We start from the raw sequence: 18,238 nt of genomic DNA, 5'->3' as shown, positions 1-18,238 counted from the left end.
GAAGTATTGTGATGATTACAATCGTACAAGGTATTTGTCAGTGAATAAGATAGCTTAATGTTTAGACATCAATGGATTTTGGTATCAATAAAGGCACATATCACTCAACGTGGGATGGCTAGTGAAAAGTAGACATGGACTTGGATAGGAGTCGCTCAAGTTGTAATGGCAAGCAAATAGAGGTATAGAGCAAGTGTACATGATCACTCTTAATTGAGTAAGTTGACCACTCTTGAGTATTTTTTAATCCTCATTTAGCAATTTGCCGTGATCTTACAGCCCGCCATAACAATGGTGACAATATAAGAGGGTGGTTCATTGAATTAAATCTACTAAAGATGGAAGCGGCTCCACTGCCCATCAATTGAAACCCATCTAACCACGGCATCAGTTCAATCCACGGTGCTCGAATATCACAACTATAGCTTTACACACACACTGCAGCACAAGCCTGTGACTCTTGCTTTTGTGCAGTTAGTGGCACTCCAGCACCAACTTGACCTTTTTACAAAAAAACTTGCACAGTGATGAGGCGCACGCACACAATTTCAGAAGGCTTCAGAGTCATAAACGTCAACTGTCATAAAATATCACTGTGAGTGGTACACACAGGAATGTCAAGCTACACCAAACATCCCTTATGATATGAATTTCTTTGAAGGTAACTTATACCTAGTTTATAATACCTTGGCATGAGCTCCATAGGTTTTCATTTCCTACTTTGCGATAGGAAAAATGAACCTCCTTGCCAAAAAAAACAAGTCAATCAGTCTTCTCATCTATTCTATCATATATACCATCTTTCATACTCAATATGTTGGACGAGGAAGGTAAGATCAATAATCTTTTAACCAAAATGGTTAATAATTTACAATTATCTGCCTCCATATTATCTGTTAAAGCTACAGCCATTTTGGAAAAGAACCTATAAAGTGAGCTATGTAATCCTCCCCTCAAGGCAGAACTGTTACATTCCCGATCAAAAAACAATAATGCTGCTCTATGATGTTACAACAATTAGGTATATGAGGAAAGAGTATATTACACTCTATGGGATCGGAAGCTGGTTTACAGGCTTTCTTCCAAATCTCCCATTTCAAGAGGGGCTGCAAAAGCGCACATGCACATGCACATGCACATGCACAACGTGTTAGTATGACTTGGTGCTTAAAGTGAAACTGATAAGAGACCAATTCAAACTACAAAAAGAACATGTTGTTTCTCTTAGTTGGACAAGAAGATATTGACTTCAAATGTCCATGCCAAGCACGCGGTTAAGTCTGATGTACAGGGGAAACAGCCTCTACCCCACTCCTAGAGACAAGAGTTAAGTGTCCAGTAGTGCTCCATGGTAGCTTACCATGATGAACACATGAATGAAATCGCTTTGCATTCAAGATGCGCGCACAGCTTGTCAATCATACAGTTGGCCTTGTCATTGTTGACATGCCCCTCCCATGCAAAAGAGAACCTGAAAGACTGGTAACCTCCCCGGCATCTGCAAAGCCCCAATTTTCAGATAAAGATCACACATAGTGGAAAATTATAGCAGTAGGATGATGTATACAAGTAGAGATATTTACCATCTTCTTCCAAAACAGATGCCTCTTTGCTTGTCTGAGTTCCGGCGATTCCAATACATGTGAACAAAGACTCCTCATCAACCCTAAGAAGATCGTAGGCATTGTATACATCTTCGATGGTCGCAGATTCGTATAGATGGAACAGATCTCTGATGCAGCTAATGTCCTGTTACCAGAAGCAATACTATTACCATCTCTCTCTCTTTCTCTCTCTCTCTCTCTCTCTAGACTCGTAGGTCAGTATACCCATATGGTATCATTGTATCACTCAGTCTCTCATAGACCCTTGGGATCTTTTGTAGAAGTTAATATTACTCTTTCTCTCTCTCTCTCTCTCTCTCTCTCTCTCTCTCTCTCTCTCAAAACACACTCCCAAATCTGCATCCATGCTCTCCAGCCAGACAACATGCAACATACCAGTGGTTCCCATCCTAGACGACCAGGTTCTTCTTTTCAAGGTAGGACCATTTTGGAGAGTCCTTGAGTTTGCAATCACTCTCTGGACTGATTGCTCCCCAATCCTTTGCCCACCTTGCATCACAGGTATCATAAGCAATCGGTGGCTCACCACGCATACTCTGAAATCAACTCACCCATGGAAGCCACAATAACGGTCTCCAGCTATCTAGATTTCATTTCACTCCGCATGTGTTGGACTTTCACTTCTACATATCATTTCTTGAGAGTTCTAGAAGCGGCTTTTTGAAAAATCCATGTCTCTTTACAAACACACGTTGCTATTGGTCAAATGGAAGAAGAAATCATGCATGGTATGCACTACACATACAGGAGCACTACTTCTTTACAAGCCCACTTCACTATGTGATAAAGAGATTTCATTGCCTTTTTATGGAGGGAATGAGCCCCCTCTTATGGATAATGTACTTAAGAGGTAAGGAATGCTTGTTTACATTCTTGATAGATCTGCACCACCCATAGAGAGACCTTGATGAAGCTGTTGGAAATCAATGCTCCACCTTTATCATGATAACTAATGAGGAGAAGTCATTTTGTGTGTGGAGTAGCACACACACCTGGCATATCCCATTTTCAACACCCTAGATGGGCCATATGTGGCCAGATGGTCATGAGACGGGTTAGATACCGTCGCCATCATGCCAAATAGGCTACATTCAAGTGCAGTCTGATATACCTGTATTGGACTGCACTAAGGGTCGAGGGAGATCTTTTAGGGACGCATGGTCCTCGGCTAGTGGGGCCGGTACACGCGCTCAGACTACCTTAAATAGGTCTAGAAGCACCACCAAGACCATAGGTCTTGTGTTTAGTCCATTCCTACCCAAGTCGGGGGAAGTCGTTGGTTGGGTATAGTTGAACTCAATGTAGGGTGGGTTCCCATCATATGACCACCCTTGAGTGGTATGTATAGACAGATTCCGCAACTTCCATCATATTCAGATCATCAGTCTTTAAATCTACCTGCACTGCATTGTGTGCCCTTCTTTCAGAACGCATATGGCCTTCTTTCCAGATCACCATCTAGCTCCTTCCCAGGAGCGAATGGGTGGGAAACAATTATCGTCAGTTGTGATATTGGTTTGGAATAGAAATTCAAATTATTCTACCTTTCGTCTTGCTGTCTTTCCAGACCACCATCTACGCTCCCTCCCAGGAGCGCAATGGTGGGAGACAATTACTGTCAGTTGCGATATTCATATTATTCTCCATCTATCTATCATGCTAAATCTTGTTTCAATGAAGATCCTACTAACTGCGTTCACACGCAAAATGTGTTTCTTATAGAAACTACACTTAGGGAGGTCAACAAGGTATCTGATTTCCTCTACACATTTCTTTAGCTCATATAAGATGGCCATGAGAGGCACAGCTGACGCGGCACCAAAGCGAGCTAATAGATTAAGGGCAATGCACCAAGTCCCGACATGGCCCTGAACATTCATTGAGTGATATTGCATTTAGTGGACCTGTGGTGTCACCAAAGAGCAGAGAGGGTACAGTATCTCCACATAGCATTTGTACTTATAGCAATTTTCAGATATGATATTTGCACAAGGCCACCTTGATACACGAACCTATATCTACTTTTTTAACCGTGCCAAATTTTTGAAAGACATCAACTGGTCATTAATAAAAACTGGATGAAGGGACGGTTACCTTTCTGAACACTTTTGTTGACTGCAAATGAGTGAGCAAACCCAGCCAATACGTATTATCTTTAGAATCAGATTCATGCCGCATCATAAGTGTCCTTCTGGCCTGCATCATACATTCTTTATATCATGGTCATTGAATATATGACTTGTACATTCAACTTCTTGCTAGAAAGAAAATCAGAAGCTTTTGTTCAGCTTGTACATTCTTATAAACTTCTTGTTAGAAAGAAACTCAGAAGCTTTTGTTGAATTGTTACAAGTCCAGCATGGCATTGGCATACACTAACTATTGCATCACTGGCAGATTTGTGCTTAAGCCTAAAAGGTTCAACAAGCATACCCTGTCTAGATCCCGTTTGCTGATTGAGACTTCGTGCAAATCTCGGAGAACTTTCAGTGATGCGTCCACAGCCAACTTTACCTGCAACATCATGTGAAAATAAAATAGAAAAAATACCAGAAAAAAGAAATAAACTTGTAAAATTCTTTAAAAAGAGAAATTGTACCTTTGCAGGGGTGGACGTGACTGATATGACATACCAGCCTCCCTTGAGCCTGTCAAACAGGCTCATCTCAAATGAAACATCATACGTCAAACCTAACGTGTCCCGGACTGTGGTAAAAAGCCTAAAAAACCCAATGCCCAGCCATTAGAGAAGGATACATGGAATGCTTATGCAGGGCCTAAAGAATACCAGATCATATACTTACCGAGCATTGATTATCTCTGCAAGAAGTGTCAAAGCCACACAGCTGTACAAAGCATGCCGTTTGCGCCTCAAGCAAAAGAAACCATCACTATCCGTAATGATATCAGCCCCACCCGAAGCTAATGCCAATGCTTGTTCTCCTGTAAATGCAAAATTGACATAAACATCAAAATCATGATGGCATCCTTTGATGTAGAAAAACCTTATGCAAGCCCAAAGACCAATCCCAAAACCTAGAATTTGTCAAATTTAAAAAATGCTGGTAAAATGTACATAAATTGCCTCTAGAGTCTACATGTGTATGTGGGCACAGTTACGCGTGTGTGGAGAGAGAGAGAGAGAGAGAGAGAGAGAGAGAGAGAGAGAGAGAGAGATTAACGTCTTCAAAAGACCCACAAGGTCTATGAGACCAAAAAGGTAGTACAATGTATCCATGATAAATATTGAACCATGTAAATGAAAAAACTTGTGAAACTAGCTACATGAGCAAAAGTATCCATATGGTGCTACAAGGTGACAATGTGTGGTCATACAGTGACAACATCCACCTCCAGAATAGAACTTGAAGAAGATCCTGGATCAGCAGCTGCCAGGTGGATGGGATAAGGTCTCTTAGATCTGGGGCCTCTGGCTCTCAGAAAGGATCGCGCACGGTAAAAAGTGAGACCCTGTGTTCGGGGTGCCAGAGGATTACATGTGCGTATAGGTCATCATGGACATGGCTAGTCCTGCTACTGTTCCTATTCCTGTCGGGCCACGATAGTCAATGGATGTAGCCTTAAAAAAATCTGTGATAGAGGTTTGGGAGGCACGTCACTGACACTGTCTCTCAGTGTGTGCTGCCTAAGCATGAGGTCTTTGTGACGGAGAAGCTCCAATAAATACATGCCTAAACATCTCTGATCCTCATGCTGCATGACCTGTGAGAGGACACTAGGCATTTGAAAAGATGGTGCTGCTTTGTCCGACCTCTAGTGAACGGAATGTCACATGCACACCTGCTGTATTAGGGTGCCACGTGGACATTCTCCTTAGTCAGTACACTTAGCACACGGTTTTTGATGGGCACTATACATGCTGTGAGCTCTTGTCCAAGCGCCATCTAGGTCTAGGGTCCGGTGAAGTCAAGTGTGAATCCCGCATAGTCAAACGTAATCCGCATAGTCAAACGTAATCCACTAAGTACTTGCAAGCCCAAAGATCAATCACAAAACCTAGAATTTGTCAAATTAAAAAAATGCTGGTAAGATGTACTTAAATTAACTCTACATTGCACACAGTGATACATCCACCTCTAGAATAGAACGCAAAGCAGCCATAAGATCTCCCCTCTGTAATGTGAGCTCACCATGTGGTTGAAGGAGATCCTGGATCACCAACAGGCCTCTAGATCTAGGGCCTCTGGCTCTCAGAGAGGATAGAACAGTGATAACATCCACCTCTAGAATAGAACGCAAAGCAGCCATAACATCTCCTCTCTGTAATGGGAGCTCACCATGTAGTTGAAGAAGATCCTAGATCACCAACTGCCGTATGGATGAGATAAGGCCTCTAGATCTAGGGCCTCTGGCTCTCAGAAAGGATCACGCATGCTAAAAAGAGACACCCTGTGTATGTGGCACCTGAGGATCACGTGTGCATGTAGGCCATTGTGGACATGTTTAGCCCTGCTACTGCTCCTCCTGTCAGGCCACGATAGTCAATGGATGTGACCTTAAAAAATCTGTGATGGAGGTGTGGGAGGCACCTCACTGACACTGTCCCTCACAGTGCTGCCTAAGCATGAGCTCTCTGTCCAAGGTCACTAGCAAGGTAACAAGATGGCAATATTGGCTTCATGGCATCATGGCATCATGGGCAAGGCTGCGGGGCCAGTGCGGGCAGCCCTTGGGCAGTTTTTGGGTGTGCAAATAACAAGTCAAATGGGCAGTGTCCAAGCAGGAGAAGGGCGCCACTTTATTGATTTATTGTGTTGTCTTTTCATAGTCGGCTTGTTGCTACTGGCCAACCAGCACAGAAAGGCTGTACAGCTCACACTTGTCATTCAGCACCCCCATAAGCAAAGTGACCCTCTCCTATGCAGCACAGGAGCATAAACGCAAGGCAGGGTGTAGACGTATTGTATTTGCAGCCAAATGTGCTGGAATAGAGAAGGTCATCACCTTCGTCTACATGCTGCCGATGTGCAGGTGTGTCATCTCCTCAGTCTAGGCAGCCACTAAGCCAAGGAAGAAGGGTGCAGAGTCCTTTCCCTTCTCTTGTGCCAACCGCTATCCCTTCTCACATGCCCACTCCTTCCTCTTCTTGTTAGGAGAAATCATCGAGGTGGTTCGATAATGCATGTTGGCAAATCGAAAGCTCATGTTGCATTGGGGGTGGAAATGCTTCAAAACTAGGGATTGACGATCCCTATGCATATAATCTAGCCAGCCTCCCTTATAGTAAGCATCCCAATGGATCTATCCTTTTAGGATAGAAAGGGAAAGTGTGTGATAGTGTTCACCACTTTTGTTAACATGGTTGCTAACTCAAACTAGCAAAGGCGGACACATCAACACCAAAAGCAACAAGGAGATAGACTATGGCGTCCACTCAAGCATGCAAACATGAGTGGTGCAAATCCATATAAACTTGGAAATCTCCCGTTGCATATGAGGCTTACACGAAATGAATCTATACTCGATTGGGCACGCCTGCTCTACATTGTAATCTTGTTTGTTCTTCCTGCAAGAGTAAACCCACCAACACTTCAAAGGTGACTGGATCAGCACCTCCTTTCATAGAAAGATTGAGAGAGGTGTGAAAGCCTGAGTACGAAGGGGCAAAGAATTCAATGTGTTGGTGACTAGTTGCTTGTCAGGGATAACCTCATCAATGTTAAGCAACTAATCCAGCAAGTATTTCACTTCGGTGAGGTGCCCTGGAATCCCATCTTTTCTTCTCTACCACAACTCCTAGTGCTCTTTAAACAGCCCCCTTTTAGGTTTTGGCTGAAGGTAAGTGGGCATGTGTCATCACCACACAAAATGCCCCAAAGCCCTTTGGCTACCAGTAGATATCAATGAAACTCCACAAGGAGTAGTTTGTCCTATCTATTATAACATCATTTTTTTGCAATTACACACCTAATTAAAGCTTGGGCTGACACTTTATAGGTGAGATTGTGACGTATTATTAAATCTGGTTGGCAAAACATCACTTGGGTAGGGGCCTTTTCATTAATCAGAGTAACAACACTCCCTATGGACACCCCTATCCCCCCCGAAAAAAAACCCATCAATGAGTATGCCAAGGTCCTTTGCACTCTTGGATATCAATGTCGTACCCTCAGATTGTATTGTCTAAGCACCGGCTAGCTCATGTTGGTAGGGTCTGCGTTATGTGAGGCTGTAGCACCTCTTCAATGCATGTGAAGCACCCTCAATTTTTACAAAATGATGAAAAACTTGAGATTAATGCAACAATTTTTCTTTGAAAAACTTAAAAAGCCCCAAATCTGTACCTTCTTGACGCTTTTGATGCAAGCTATCTTCTTCTTCATATTGTTCTAATGCTAGGTCTCCCCTTTTCGCGATGTGTGCGGCAAGAGTGGGTTTGCGGCCAGTAGCAACAATCGGTTTTTTTTTTTTTTCAGTTGGTCCCTTTAATTAAAGCTTTCAATAAGCCTTATAATACAAAGCTTATTAAGCCTTAGACAAGGCTTAAAAGGCCTTAATAGCCACTATAGGCCACGTCAGCAGTGAGGTGATAATATAAAGCTTATTAAGCCTTAGACAAGGCTTGAAAGGCCTTAATAGCCACTATAGGCCACGTCAGCAGTGAGGTGACGGGCCTAGTAGCGCACAACAGAGGATCATCGACAACCACCATAAAGACGCGCAGATGTAGTTGTGTCGGATACACCTAGGCAGTGGGACTGAGCACTGGCGAGTTTGGCGGCTCTAGGAAAATAGCCAGAGTAAAATGATGCACTGTGGATACTAGATGCGCATAAAGCCTGGACTCTCCATTTCTCTATGCTGGCGCAGAGAACGATGGTGAGGGTAGCAACGTAGGCTTTGATACCAGTTGATGGATAGAGGCTAGGGTTAGGGTTTACATTGTCGCCTATCTAGGGATCAAAGGTGAATGCCAGTGCTATTGTGTTGGAGTTGCTAGTGAGATAGAGAGAGAAAGAGACAAGTTAGAGAGAGAGAGAGAGAGAGAGAGAGAGAGATTTAACACGACTCAAAATGATGTAATTGTATTAGTTTATTTTTAATGAAGTACATGTACCTTTTAAAAGTACAAAGGTTCTTCTCTCTTATCATTGCTTATGTCATCACACAATAATGTCTAGATATTATTGTGATTCCTCTAAGAGATGGTTCACAAAAAACCCTAATCTTTGGACAACCCTAATTTTTCTCCAGGGTTAAAATGAAAAATCTGTTGCATGTAATGATTCAACCTCTAAGCCACCAAATGAGTAGGCTAAGTTGGAATCAAGAAAAGATGCTGAAAAATGTGGTGCTACAAAGCAGAAATTTATGTTTTCATGTGTGCTGTGGATCCTCTGCTTTCACATGCCAATAAGGGGTCCCTTGGGTAGAGTACACATGGGATCAGACCTCTTGGACAAGTCACAAGTCACAACTGAACAACACACAACATTTATTTAAGACTTTAATAATCCAAGCATACACACATTTGACACATGATTATTACATATCTTTTTAGGGGACATCCCGCAGAGTCACGTGATTTATCCTTGACCTGGAAAACTAGCTTGAAAACCCATGACCTAGAATTATGCTTGCCACAATATGAGGTAATCCCTTGAGGGGGAGATTGTTAGGAATCAAGGTCTTACCTGTGTGTGAAAGGCTTCTAAGCCTGGTCAAATATGTGGTAGTATGTGTGTGTGTGAACATCCCTAAAAAGGCTGTGAACACTCATTTTTGTGTGTGTGAACCACCTCTTAGAGGAGTCACAATAATATCTACATATTATTCTATGATGACATAAGCAATGATGTCAGAGAGAAGAACCTTCGTACTTATAAAAGGTACACGTACTTCATTGAAAATCAACTAATACAATTACATCAATTTGAGTCGTGCTAAATCTCTCACTCTCTTAGCTTGTCTCTTTCTCTCTTTATCTCACTGGCATTCACCTTCAATCCTGCGTAGGTGGTTGTGTAAACCCTAACCCTAACCTCTGTCCATCACGCCCTCCATATACAAGTCTATGTAGATACACGACCAACTCTTTCACACAATTCATAAGTCATCCCTATGAGTTTATTCCCCCACTTCTACTAACTTACAACCTCCATCTTAGTAGTTTTGGATCAGCCATCAAAGCTCCTTTCACAGGAACACATGGTTGTAGGGCTTTGCCATCTATTGTATCATTAATATAGTGTTCTTCTCTCTCTCTCATTGTAAAATTTGGGTTTTATATAGTTGTGCTATGAAAGATCCCGCTTTTATGAGTGTTCACTACTGAACGTTGGATCTTCTTGCATGCACAAAAGTGCACAGCCATAGGGCACTCTCAAGAGAAGCATAACAAGGCTGCCGACAAGCATAGAAGGCAATTCAACATTATAGAACATGTTTGGGTAATGCTGAAATTCAAGAAACCTGGACTTTGGTAGAGGTTTGGGAAAGAAAAATTTCCTAAGCTTTCCACCAAGTATTAGGCACCACACGAACCTCAAGGACATCATACCAACCCATCCAACAGGCTACTTTGCTTGTGGTGGTGGAATAGGAACCACTAGCAACAAGGCGCACTCGACCTCGAGTGCGGGTGACGCACATATCTATCTCCTCTAGCTCAGCATAGATAGCATCTTCATTTGTCTCTTGCCTCAGCATTGATGGCTCTCTATGAATGCTCCTAAGGTTCTCTGTAGTGAGTTTAATGTCATAGGAATTTACCTATATTCAAGTTGATACAATAATAACTTGTAACTTGTAACTTCTATGTTACAAGAGACTAAATAGAAAGCATCAAAAATAGAAATTTAGAGATGCCTACTTGCTTGGGGTTTTGAAGCTCTCGAAGATTTCACGCGAGTGGCAAATAGACCCAACACTGACCAAGGGAGAGATTATAGCGGCTATGGATATGGAAGTGCCAACCTCACACGCGCCTTCATTGGGACCCAGGAGAGATGACTTGGCATGATCCCACGGATTGGGAGAAGACTCTCGATGCCCCCTTCTTTGCATATACAGCGCGGCTAGTCCGCAGGATCCAGATGCTTGAGATAGATGGCACATCAATGCCAGCAGCACATTGGCAATCACAGGGCCTATCACAGCACTTCCTTTCAGATTTTTGGAAGAGGCTTTGGGACATCTTTCGACCTAGAAAGATCACCCTCTTTCTTTGGTTGATGGCACACAGGAGTTTGGTGGTCGGTACTTAGCTGGCAGCTGGAGGTCGGCCAGCAGTATGCATGCCCGCAATGCGGCTACTCTTAGGAGTCTCAGAGACATTGTCTTTGGGATTGCCTAAAGGCTCAGCAGATTTAGCAACGAATTCTCCACATCGACCTGGATCATTATATGGGGCACGTCGCTTGGGCCACAGAGGCTGGAATAGCCAAGGCTTATGAGGAGGATGGGGGAGGGCTAGCCCTTCAAGTCTCTCACCATCGTATTGTAGCAATAATATACATGTGTGATAGGGGAGTCACACACTCATTCCCATGAGTTGACTTATCCCCACAACTCTCTCTCTCTCTCCCTTGTTCTTCTCTGTGTATGTCTCCCACATGAATCTCTAACCCTAATTAGATCTCCCATTCAAATAGACCCAGCACTGACCAAGGTGGCCAGGGAGAGATATAGCGGCTATGGATATGGAAGTGCCAACCTCTCACGCGCCTTCATTGGGACCCAGGAGAGATGACTTGGCATGATCCCACGGATTGGGAGAAGACTCTCGATGCCCCCTTCTTTGCATATACAGCGCGGCTAGTCCGCAGGATCCAGATGCTTGAGATAGATGGCACACCAGCGCCAGCAGCACATTGGCAATCACAGGGCCTATCACAGCACTTCCTTTCAGATTTTTGGAAGAGGCTTTGGGACATCTTTCGACCTAGAAAGATCACCCTCTTTCTTTGGTTGATGGCACACAGGAGTTTGGTGGTCGGTACTTAGCTGGCAGTTGGAGGTCGGCCAGCAGCATGCATGCCCGCAATGCGGCTACTCTTAGGAGTCTCAGAGACATTGTCTTTGGGATTGCCTAAAGGCTCAGCAGATTTAGCAACGAATTCTCCACATCTTCGCTATGGACAGGGCATCGACCCGTATCATTATATAGGGCACTGTCGCTTGGGCCACAGAGGCTGGAGTAGCCAAGGCTTATGAGGAGGATGGGGGAGGGCTAGCCCTTCAAGTCTCTCACCATCGTATTGTAGCAATACCAGTCACAACCCCACCTACATGCGACTGGCGGCCAGCCTCATGCCAGAGATGAGAGATTTGCAATAGCATAGCATCCAAGCACATTTGGCATTCTAGATGCAGCGAGGCCATCAAGCATACCCACACTCTGCTGGCTGAGTCCATCAGGAGCATATGGCTCGATATCATTAACACCATCCGCGGTCAATGGGGGAAGTTACAGGGAGGTTCTAACCGCATGCGGAAGCGGCGGGAAGCTTTCTTGAGGCTTTGGAGGCCTGGCCCATTCCTCACAGATAGCAGTGACCCAATTTGGCATTACAGACCACCTGTGTGGTTGTTCCCCCCCCTCCCCCCCCCCCCGGCACATTTGGCGTTCTAGAGGCAGCGAGGCCATTAAGCGTACCCACACTCTGCTGGCTAAGTCCATCAAGAGCACATGGCTCGATATCATTCACACCCTCCGTGGTCAGTGGAGGAAGTTACAAGGAGGTTCTAACCGCATGCGAAAGCGGCGGGAAGCTTTCTTGAGGCTTTGGAGGCTTGGCCCATTCCTTACAGATAGAGGCGGTGACCCCATTTGGCATTACAGACCACCTGTGTGGTTGCCCCCATCCCCCCCCTCTCCCCCTTTCCTGCGAACAAAGCACTCAAGTGATGGTGCTATTCCCTTGGTGAAACGATCCCATGCAGGTCCAAGCACTATGGTGAAACGATCCCATGCGAGATTGGCAAGCCTAGGCATGATGGATTATGCAAGGGAGAGAGAGAGTGTGTGTGTATGAGAAAGAAAGAAAGATACATTAAGCGTCTACTAAAGACCCAATGGGCCTATCAGAGACCAAAGTGATACAATAATGTCCATAGAAAATTAAACAAAAACAAAACATAACATAGCTATCTCGAAGCAGATCAAGGCAATGGTTTGCTCACTTTTTCTATTGGATCCCATGGCAGACTAAAGAGATCTGAGCTTCCCTTGGAGAATTTTGGTCGCTGCACCTTGCAGAGGGTGAGAGTGATTGGTTTTGGGGCACGGGAGTGGCACATAGACCCAGCACCAGCCAAGGTGGCCAGAGAGAGATTATAGCGGCTATGGATATGGGAGTGCCAACCTCTCACGCACCTGCATTGGGACCCGAGAGAGTGGACTTGGCATGATCCCGCAGATCGAGAGGAGACTCTGGATGCCCCCTTCTTTGCATATACAGCGGCTAGGCCACAGGATCCAGATGCCTGAGATAGATGACACACCGGCACCAGTAGCACATTGGCAGCCACAGGGCCTATCACAGCTCTTCCTTTCAGATTTCTGGAAAGATCACCCTCTTTCTTTGGTTGATGGCACACAGGAGTTAGGCGGTCGGTACTTGGCTGGCAGTTGGTGGTCGGCCAATAGCATGCCTGCGGTGTGGCCACCCTCAAGAGTCTCAGATACATTGTCTTTGGGATTGCCCGAAGGCTCAACAAATTTGGCAGCGGATTCTCCACATCTTCGCTATGGACAGGGCATCGACCCGGATCATTATATGGGGCACTGTCACTTGGGCCAAAGAGGCTGGAGTGGTCAAGCCTTATGAGGAGGATGGGGGAGGGCTAGCCCTTCAGGTCTTCTCACCGTCGTATTGCAGCAATACCAGTCACAGCCCCACCTACATGTGACTAGCGGCCAAGCTCATGCCAAAGATGGGATATTTGCAGTAGCATAGCAGCCAGGCACATTTGGCGTTCTAGATGCAGTGAGGCCATCGAGAGTACCCACACTTCGCTGGCTGAGTCCATCAGGAGCATATGGCTCGATATCATTCACACCTCCGGGGTCAGTGGGGGAAGTTATAGGGAGGTTCTAACCACATGCGGAAGCGGCGGGAAGCTTTCGTGAGGCTTTAGAGGCCTGGCCCATTCCTCACAGATAGAGGCGGTGACCCCATTTGGCATTACAAACCAGCTCTCTGGTCCCCCCCCCCTACATGAGATAGCCTTCTCATCACAGAGTGGCCAGCCGGAGGAGAAGTGTCTCTTCCCCTTTTGATCATTTGCTTTCGCCCTTAAAAGAGGCGAGTTCGTTTTTAGCCCTTCATGGTTGTATCTAGCCCTTTGTGGCTGTTTTTTCATTAACTAATAGGAAGGATCTTCTTCCCAGAGAAAAAAAAAGGATTTGAGCACCATGAAAGGAAGCACCCTTTACCTAGATTTGAGTGCTATCAAGATTCTCCTCCACTTGCAATAGGCATCTTTCTTCTTGTGGATTTGTGAAACTGAATGGACCATATTATATGGTATAGAATTGGCCTAAGACCTTAGAACCATAATGCCCTTATGCCCCAATGTCACAAACGGAGATTTTGGTGTATTCTTTCAACATTTTATGACCCCAGAAAGTCATCAGAAATGTTCTTTTCTTGTGTTCATATTGTGGCCTTGTGTCCCAACCATTGGTCCATGTCTTCGGCATCTCCCGATAGATATCGGGCTGCCAAAACTGCCTAAACCGGGCCATACTCTGCCCCGTACTTTGCCTAGGAGGAGGTTGCAAGTAGGAAGCATAGGCACTCACATGGTGATGCATGTGACACTGGACTCTCCCTGCTCCCTGTGGGTAGCCTGCAGAAGAGCAACATCATCTCTACCTAGGGGAGAAAAATAAAAGGTCCTTGTGTATTTATACCCACTTTCTGCTATGAGTTCGGAAACAACCTAAGGTATAGTAATGTGTCTTCCAGAACTTCACAGCCTTCCTTTGTTTAACTATTGATGGTTTCGTAGTCCAAGGAATTGGTTGCTTAGTTTACCAATACCATCCATCCTCACTAAATCAAGCAGCTCTGGGGTGGGCCCTAGAGACGGCCTCTAGTGTCTTAAGTCATCTGTGGACAGGTCCTTTTGTAGGACCTTTCCATGTCCTCTTTCTGCTTAGTACCACAAATGCTAAGCCACACAATCTTGCAGATACTAGCATATTTTGGATGAAATCCAGACCTCACAAAAGACTGGCAAAGTATGCCACTCCTAATGATTGAAATCGCAGTACTTAAGTCACACCATCTTTAGCATAACTAAGGATGTTTCTTTGGTCTTACATGAAACAGTAAACCCCTCCAAGCAGACAAAGGATATTAGAATTCATATAATGCACTAGTCATTACTTGTAGCACAGTTTGTACGCTCGATTGATGCGTTCAAATCCTGACCATCTGCTGTCAATCCCCATCTATTGGGAGCTGCACCAGCTATATAGGCACAAGCTCGTTCATCCGTGTCTTTTAAATAAACCTGCAAGAAAAAACCCATTCGGTTTGTCAAACAGCCACCACTGATGGACATTGGAACAGATATACAAGTCCAGTTCACAAAAATGTTCGAAATAACATCAGCCTTTCAACCATCAAAATCGCAGAGTATAAGCCATGATAACTCAAAATGCCATGAACAAGTGTATCCACCATCTACAAACCCTGACATAAAATCACTTGGTCATTGAAAGATTTCAAGTGCAGGAAAAGTTCACCTTCTGATGCCTCGAATCAGGGACCAGAAGTGGCTGTATTGTGATTGGTCGTTCTTTCAGTTCTAGTTCTGTGTAGGCCTCTGAAGCTGCAATTGTGCCTAAGTAGTCTATTATGCAGTCCTCCATCTCTTGCTCTGTAAAATCTCCTACAATACTAACCTGCAGTATAGATTGCACTTGCCCTTAAACTCAAGATGTCCTCGTTTCTTGTTTTACCTTTTTTTTTCTTTTTGCCTGTGCCTGCATGTGTGTGTGTGTGTGTGTGGAGCATTTTGTTCTGACGTACCTCCATATCACAAGTGACAAGCTGCTGCAGGACAGCCTCCTTGACAATTGATAGAGAGAGTTTCTGAAGAGCCTGTGGTGAAGGCTCGACAAAACGCTCTTCACCACCCAACATGGTACGCATCAGGCGATTGGCAGTTGCACGCTCCAGACTTTTTGGCATTGCTCGATAATATGTCAAGTATAATTGTTTAGCTCTATCCAGAGCATCTTCCACCCAAATATTGTGCTGCATAATTTAAAAACGACAAAAAAAAAAAAAAAACCAAAATCTGCAGTAAAATAGAAGCCAGGAAAATACAATACATCCCACCAAACCAAAAAACTAAGCAGCATTCCTGTAGTTTTTAGTGCAAGTACCTACCTCCAAGATCATGTGAAGCAGCTGAAAAGTAGCAACCATACCACCGTCTCTTAAAGTAAAATGAAAATCCATACAAACAAACTCTTCATCAGCTTCAAGCACACAATTGATCAGGTGGCTGACACAGAACAGCTCCACCTATACCATAGTATAACATGTATTAGACCATAAAAAGCACTAGAAACATTAGGAAAAAGGAACCAGCACATTTTGCAAAAATAACATGCCTGCTCTCGTGCATATGTGCCAACAGTACCACCCTCACTAAGTGTACGCATACCAACAGCAACTGCGCCACTGGCTTCAGCAGTTTCTCGTGCTCTTCCACCAGGTACTACGAGCCTCATGACCCCGCCCTTTGCTTCATTATTTGATTTCTGTAAATGCAAGTGTCATTGAAAAAGTACCCTTCTAGAATAGAGATACAGAGCAGCTATGCAAGCACCTATACTCAATCCACTTCTTGGAAAAGAAAGAGGCAAATTCAAGAGGGACAACTGAACAGAAAGAAGCACAGCATCTTAATGACATGTGATAAAATAAGGTGCTAAGACCCGATCTGGATGCCTGATGTGTGTTGCAATGAGGTCTCTCTATGTAGGCAGCCTCCTGGTCAGCTGCCCACTGTCGCTGGCAAATACTTCCAACTATCTTCCCTGATAGATGTAAAAATGTGACCCTACATACATAGAATGTGCATGTGGCATCCCCTCCCCCTTGTCTTGTTGGCCAAAAGTGCATAGCCACTTGATACATGATGGCCAACAAAAGCCGATAGTTGTGAAAGAAAGCTTTATCTAACTATACAAACCAGAAATTGTTGTGCAAGAAAGCTTTATCCAACCATACAGACCAGAAATTGTGTCCCTGCTCCGACATTGATCAGATAGTGTCATTGCCATGTGCCATAATACCACGCTTGCATCTGTAGAGGATTATTTACTATAGAGCTAAACCTCTTGCATTAGTAATATCCAGCTGCTCTACGATGGGAACAGAATCAGACAGTTCTTCGTATGTCTTCAGCCAGCTCACATGGAGCACATCCTGCGTCATCCAGGTCCAAGGTACTTGAAGCTTCATTAAAAAAAACCTAACTAATAGAAAAGTGGATTTACACTTCAATAGCCGTAAAACCCTGAGAATGTAATTATGTGGAACTGATGACTCGTCACCTCATACCCCTCTACGATGGGAACAGAATCAGATGGTTCTTTGTATGTCTTCAGCCAGCTCACATGGAGCACATCCTGCGTCATTCAGCTATGAGGTACTTGAAGCTTCATTAAAAGACCTACCGAGTAGAAAAGTGGTTTTAAAATTAAATTGGCATAAAACCCTGAGAATAAGATTACGTGGAACTGATGACTCGTCACCTCACATCCCCAAATCTCTAGAGCATAGGTGCTCTGTCAAAATCAGACCTAAATACTCATACGTATATCACCTAATATGAAGATCATAGTAAACTTGACCAAATGATTCACAAGCATGCCATAATCCCACAGTTCACTTCCTAATATTTATGTGCATGTGGTGAAACAAGTACCTTAGAATCGTCTTCCCAAAGGTTACGTTTCATTGTAACCATGCTAATTAATATAAAATTGCCAGCTCAGATGGAGAAAATCCTGCATCATCCATATGCGAGGTACGCATCTGGAGATGGACACTCACAAAGAATCATATTAGGATTCTCTTGCCCCCTTTCCTAACTTCTATCATCAGGGCATGATGCAAGTATGAATCCAGTCTGGGGGGATTACTGGATATTTGAACATGTCGAGATGGGATAGAGGACTAGTGTACCGAAAGTCTTCACAGGCCTCCCACACAAGGGATAGATCGACGGCAGAGCTTTGTGGTATCCAAGGGAGATTAGGACAGCTTGATACAACCATTCCCTTCACCTCTATACAATAGACAAATGTTGGTGGTGTTCTTCCTCATTCTTGGAGAATACCAAGATGTCATCGAAAAACACACCTGTGAATTTTCGATGCTCACGGAAAATACAACCCATCATTCTATTTAACGTGGACGGGGCATTCGCGAGTGGAAATGGCATAACCAAAAACTCATACAAACCAAATAATATCCTATTTGCCATTTTGTGTACATCTTGTGGTGCCACACGCACTTGGTAATATCCACTCTTAAGATCAATGCGACTAAAACATGCAAACAAGTTTATCGAGGATGTCATCTATGTGTGGGATTGGAAACCAGTTCTTAATGGTACGC

The 18,238-nt window shown here is 44.2% G+C and overlaps 1 protein-coding gene across 1 annotated transcript in view; it reads right to left on the bottom strand.

Moving 5' to 3' along the window:
- Nucleotides 1-758: 758 nt before the first annotated feature.
- LOC147637524 (stromal processing peptidase, chloroplastic-like) overlaps nucleotides 759-18,238 on the bottom strand; it is a 136,314-nt gene continuing 118,834 nt past the window's right edge. The window contains exons 14-25 of the mRNA XM_086799311.1: nucleotides 16,222-16,371; nucleotides 15,995-16,132; nucleotides 15,632-15,859; nucleotides 15,346-15,504; nucleotides 14,984-15,110; nucleotides 4,430-4,568; nucleotides 4,225-4,345; nucleotides 4,059-4,139; nucleotides 3,720-3,821; nucleotides 1,584-1,749; nucleotides 1,361-1,498; nucleotides 759-1,106 (exon numbers count right to left, since the gene is read on the bottom strand). Coding sequence (XP_086655437.1) covers nucleotides 1,419-1,498; nucleotides 1,584-1,749; nucleotides 3,720-3,821; nucleotides 4,059-4,139; nucleotides 4,225-4,345; nucleotides 4,430-4,568; nucleotides 14,984-15,110; nucleotides 15,346-15,504; nucleotides 15,632-15,859; nucleotides 15,995-16,132; nucleotides 16,222-16,371 — 1,491 coding nt within the window. The 3' untranslated portion in view covers nucleotides 759-1,106; nucleotides 1,361-1,418. The remainder of the gene's footprint in view (nucleotides 1,107-1,360; nucleotides 1,499-1,583; nucleotides 1,750-3,719; nucleotides 3,822-4,058; nucleotides 4,140-4,224; nucleotides 4,346-4,429; nucleotides 4,569-14,983; nucleotides 15,111-15,345; nucleotides 15,505-15,631; nucleotides 15,860-15,994; nucleotides 16,133-16,221; nucleotides 16,372-18,238) is intronic.

The sequence above is a fragment of the Cibotium barometz genome, chromosome 6 (genome assembly GCF_041138505.1).
Source record: "Cibotium barometz isolate CiBa-2024 chromosome 6, ASM4113850v1, whole genome shotgun sequence".
Classification (NCBI taxonomy): Eukaryota; Viridiplantae; Streptophyta; class Polypodiopsida; order Cyatheales; family Cibotiaceae; genus Cibotium; species Cibotium barometz.
This window is presented reverse-complemented; position numbering and strand designations above follow the sequence as displayed.